The 4,962-nt window shown below is 41.2% G+C and overlaps 1 protein-coding gene across 4 annotated transcripts in view; it reads left to right on the top strand.

The window, feature by feature from the left end:
• mitd1 (MIT, microtubule interacting and transport, domain containing 1) overlaps positions 1 to 4,962 on the top strand; it is a 42,704-nt gene that overhangs the window by 13,945 nt on the left and 23,797 nt on the right. For all 4 annotated transcript variants that reach the window (XM_043691675.1, XM_043691677.1, XM_043691676.1 and 1 more), the window contains exon 7: positions 1,246 to 1,306. In XM_043691675.1, the coding sequence (XP_043547610.1) occupies positions 1,246 to 1,306 (61 nt within the window). The remainder of the gene's footprint in view (positions 1 to 1,245; positions 1,307 to 4,962) is intronic.

Genomic DNA, 4,962 nt, shown 5'->3' with positions numbered 1-4,962 from the left:
ACTTGAAAGGGTTCAGAAAAGACTTACAAGGATGTTGCCAGGGTTGGAGGATTTGAGCTATAGGGAGAGGCTGAACAAGCTGGGGCTGTTTTCCCTGGAGCGTCGGAGGTTGAGGGGTGACCTTATAGAGGTTTACAAAATCATGAGGGACATGGATGGGATAAATAGACAAAGTCTTTTCCCTGAGGTGGTGGAATCCAGAATTAGAGGGCATAGGTTTAGGGTGAGAGAGAAAAGATATAAATGAGACCTAAGTGGCAACCTTTTCAACAGAGGGTGGTACGTGTACGGAATGAGCTGCCAGAGGATGTGGTGAAGGCTGGTACAATTGCATTATTTAAAAGGCATTTGGATGGCTATATGAATAGGAAGGGTTTGGAGGGATATGGGATGGGTGCTGGCAGGTGGGACTGGATTGGGTTGGGATATCTGGTTGGCATGGACGGGTTGGATCGAAGGGTCTGTTTCTATGCTGTACATCTCTATGACTCTGATTGGATAGGATTTGGATTGCACTGTCCAACAGAATGGCAGGTTACAAATTCAGTAGTAGCCTTCAACAGGGAAATCAATAAATGCTTGAAAGAGGAAAACAAATCATTGAGAAGCATGGAAAGTGGGGGGCACTATATGGATTGTAAAGCAAATGCAGTCTCCTCCTCTACTGTGCTACTCTAATTCTAACTTGCGTACAATGTAATCTTTGCCATTGTCAGAAATCAGTCCAGTAACCTGTAGTATGATGTCCTTTCATTTATGCTGATTGTTCCATTAATATAAAGCAATACCTGTTGGGTTTAGCTAGTTTCTCTACATTCTTAGATGTTTGTTTAATTTCTTTACAATGTAGCAGCAATACTTAAGTCCCATTCTTTTTCCTCTTTTCACAAAACTTTAAAGTGAAATGAGCAACAGACTGTGTCAAACTTTATATATGTTTGTTTTTTATGCAACTCCTTTGTTCCCTAATAGAAGATATATAGAATGACTTAAATACAATGGGAATATTCAGTTTCCTAATAGGTTTCTGGAGTTCTTTCAAGTGCCTAGTTTAATAACTCTTTTACAAACTTAGACTTGCAAGTTTTCTTTTCTGAACATATTTATACAATGATGTTTAATGGATGCATAATATTTGATGTTTTGAGAATATTTCAAATGTCCTCATTACCATTTGTTGCATGTTTCTTCAGAAAGCAGTATTTTCCTGGAGTTTGAGTAAAACAATTTTTTTTTCTGTGACAGATTCAACAATGGATGGATGATCAAGATTGGAAGAGGATTAGATTACTTTAAAAAAACACAGGTTTGTTTCAGTTAAAATGGATTTTCTGATTTTATACCACTGCAAAAAATTAAATCCAAATTATAGTTTTCTAAACTGTACAGATCTACAAACTGGCCAGATTAGCTCAATTGGCTGAATGGTTGGTTTGCAAAGTAGTGTGATGCCGACAGGTTGGGTTCAGTTCCTGCACCAGCTGAGCTTACCATTGAAGGACTTTCCTTCTCAACCTCTCTTCTCACCTGAAGTTTGGTGGCCCTCAGTTTAAATAACCACCAGTCATCTCCTCCTAATGAGAGAGCAGCCTTATGGTCTGGTAAGAGTATGGCAATTTGACTATTACCTGAATAGTTATGCATAGTATCAGGCTTTAAGAAGGTAAGTTCAAATCTGACATTGACAGCTGTTGGAATTTAAATTGAACAAATAATGCTTTTGTGAAGCATTAAAAGGATCTGGTTTTAAAAAAAATCTGGTTTGTTGGTGTCCTTTAGGGAAAGAAATCTCCACCTCGAAGTGTTCTGGTTGTGCGTGCTGAAGTGTTCTCTAAGGTGGCCTAACAAGCCACTCAGTTCAAGGGTAGTTAGGGAAGGGAAACAAATCCTGGCCTTGCCAGTGATACCCATATCCCATGTAGGAATTTTAAAAAGAGAAGGTAGAAAAGTTATTAGAAGTGACTGAAACAGTGATCAAAGATGTAGGTTCAATGGAAATGTTTGAATGTGTGTGGAGATGTAGCAAGCCCAGGGCATTTAAGAGCTGTATTTCAAAGTACTGGGAAATAGTAGGCATTTCTACCATAAATGATAATGTTAGCACAAGGGGGCAGGGGGCTGTCTACCTGACTGGAAGATGTTGACAGCATAAGATGGAACAAAATCATAGAGAGATTACCAAACCTTAGGAATTTAAAATTGATGTATTGGGTGGAAAGAGCTATTGTGAACAAAATGGTCCAGATTGTATTGCCAATCATTGCACAATGAGACTATGCAGTGCAGCATTTACCAACAATATTTGTACACATGATTTAATTTTAAAGCTTGGGAGAGAAAGAAGAGGTTGATAATTAAGAGACATTGACAGAGAGCTTAAAATAAAACTCAAGCACAAAATAAATTCTGAAAGAATGAGATTCCGCACATAAAACTCTCAGGTCTGAGAGATTGTTTGGCAGCAATTATGACTGATCAGGTACTATTCCAGTAATAGTCATGTTGCCATTGTCTTACCAGACCATAGGGTTGCTCTCACATGAGAGAGAGAGATGACTGGTGGTGATTTAACCTGAGGACAACCACACTTTAGGCAAGGGGACAGGTTGAAAAGGAGAGTCCTTTATGAAAACCTCAGCCGATGTGTGAATTGAACCCATGCCGTCGGCATTACACTGCTTTGCAGACCAACAGTTAAGCCAATTGAGCTAAACTGGCTGGTGATGCCACAATTGGAGTATTGTGTTCTGGTTTGATCACCTTGCTATAGGATGCTATTAAACTGAAAAGAGTGCAGAAGAACTTTACAAGGATGTGCCAAGACTCCGTGTTCTGAGTTATAGGGAGGTTGAACAATCTAGGAGTTTTTTTTCTTTTGAGCGTAGGGGACTGAGGGGGGATCTTATAGAAATGTGTAAGATCATGAGAGGCATGGATAGGATGAATGCACTTAGTCTTTTTCCCAGGGTTGGGGAATCCAGGATGAGAGGGCAGCAGTTTAAGATTAGAAGGGAAAGAATAAAAGAGAACATGAGGGGCAACATTTTTACACAGAGGGTGGTACGTATATGGAATGAGCTGCCAGTGGAAGAGTTTGAGGTGGGTACGTTAACAACAATTAAAGTACATTTTGATAAATACATGGATAGGAAAGGATTAGAAGAATATGTGCCAAGTACAGGGAAATGGGGATGGACATTTTAGTTGATATTGACCAGTTTGGGCCAAAGAACCTGTCTCTGTGCTGTGAGACTATGACTCTAATTAAAAATGTACTTATACCTAAAAATGCAACAGCATGCTTTCTGCCATGTTTAGTGAGTAACTAATAAGCTCTGCAGTATCTCGTCTTTATCAAAAGAGAAAATGAAAATGCTGGAAATACTCAACAGATTAGGAGGGAAACAGTTAACACTCAAGGTTCGTGATTCTTCAACTTGATAAAATGTCCATGAGCTGAAATGTTAGCTCTGGGCTGAATCTTACATCTTTTGGCAAACCTGAATTGCAGTGAGTACTTTTGGAGGTTTGTCACCACCAGGTGTACCAAGATCACTTGTCGTACCTGACCAAACTCACCTCATTAATTGCCCATCTTGCCTGTATGGCACTTCTCACATTCAGATTTTTACCCCAGCTCACCATGCACCTTTTCCACAAACTTTTGCCCCTCCAGCAGATATCTGCCCAAAGACCAGCATCTCTTGCACCGAAGCCATCTTTAAAAGGTAGCCTTGCACCCTGACAAGCATTATCAATCTTGTCAATCATTGCACAATGAGGATGTCATGACACAGCAATCACTACGGGACAGAACATAGCTGGGATATCTGACCCTTCTTCACATATGCAACCCCATTTTCTTACCTTCCATTGCTGTTCAATCACCACACCACACACATTACATTCTGTCTAAACTCCCTCTAAGCCAGCGTTATACAGGGCAGTATCTTCCCACTGCAATGTAAGGGAAGCAATCAGACAAATACAAACACATATGTGATTTTTTATTTACAAATCAGAAAAGAGTGCAAAAACTAAAGCCAACAGAAGCTGAAAGTCACCTCTACAATGCCAACAAGGTTTATGAATTAAGACCAAAAAACTGGAACAGTTTAGAATCGTGTGCTGAACCAGCTATTCTCTTGGAAGCAGGTGTCATTGAGGTTCTTTCTGGCAGGTAGCAAGCATCTCAGCTGATCTCTGATATGGATCATATCAGTATCCTTTACCCCAGTGTCCTTGTTCTCCTCCTCAGAAGACTGATCCATCCTTCTGCATTCATGATATTGCCTTAGTGCCTGCTCCAATTGTGCAGTGCCCAGCATGCCAGGGGTGGATGCAACACTCTGTGGGCATCCCCAAGACTGGACCAAGCTGTAGATCCGCATCTTCAGCAGCCCTATACTCTGCTCCATCAAAAACCCTTGTTGAGGCATGGGCAGCATTATATCTGCACAGCAGGGCCTATCATGCTTAGTTGAAAGATGGGCACAGAAAGGGCAGGAGAATTTCTTAGATACCAGAACAATCATTGATAGCGAACCCTGCAGATGAGGGCTAAGCACACTACCATACAGTGAGCCATGCTGGATGCAGGTAATGGGGTCATGTCTATATTAGACATCCACATTCTACCTCAACACTATACACTATCCTGAACATACCATGGTAGCTGAGTGATCATCACGTGTCAGCAAGAATGGGCTACGCCATCCTCCTAGGTAAAAACGAGGACTGCAGATGCTGGAAACCCGAGTCTGGATTAGAGTGGTGCTGGAAAAGCACAGCAGGTCAGGCAGCATCCAAGGAGCAGGAAAATTGATGTTTCGGGCAAAAGCCATTCATCAGGAATAGAGGCAGGAAGCCTGCAGGATGGAGAGATAAAAGAGAGGGGGGTAGGGGTGGGAAGAAAGTAGCAAAGAGTACAATAGGTGAATGGGGTTGGGGATGGAAGTGATA

Source organism: Chiloscyllium plagiosum, chromosome 6 (genome assembly GCF_004010195.1).
Source record: "Chiloscyllium plagiosum isolate BGI_BamShark_2017 chromosome 6, ASM401019v2, whole genome shotgun sequence".
NCBI classification, from domain to species: domain Eukaryota; kingdom Metazoa; phylum Chordata; class Chondrichthyes; order Orectolobiformes; family Hemiscylliidae; genus Chiloscyllium; species Chiloscyllium plagiosum.
This window is presented reverse-complemented; position numbering and strand designations above follow the sequence as displayed.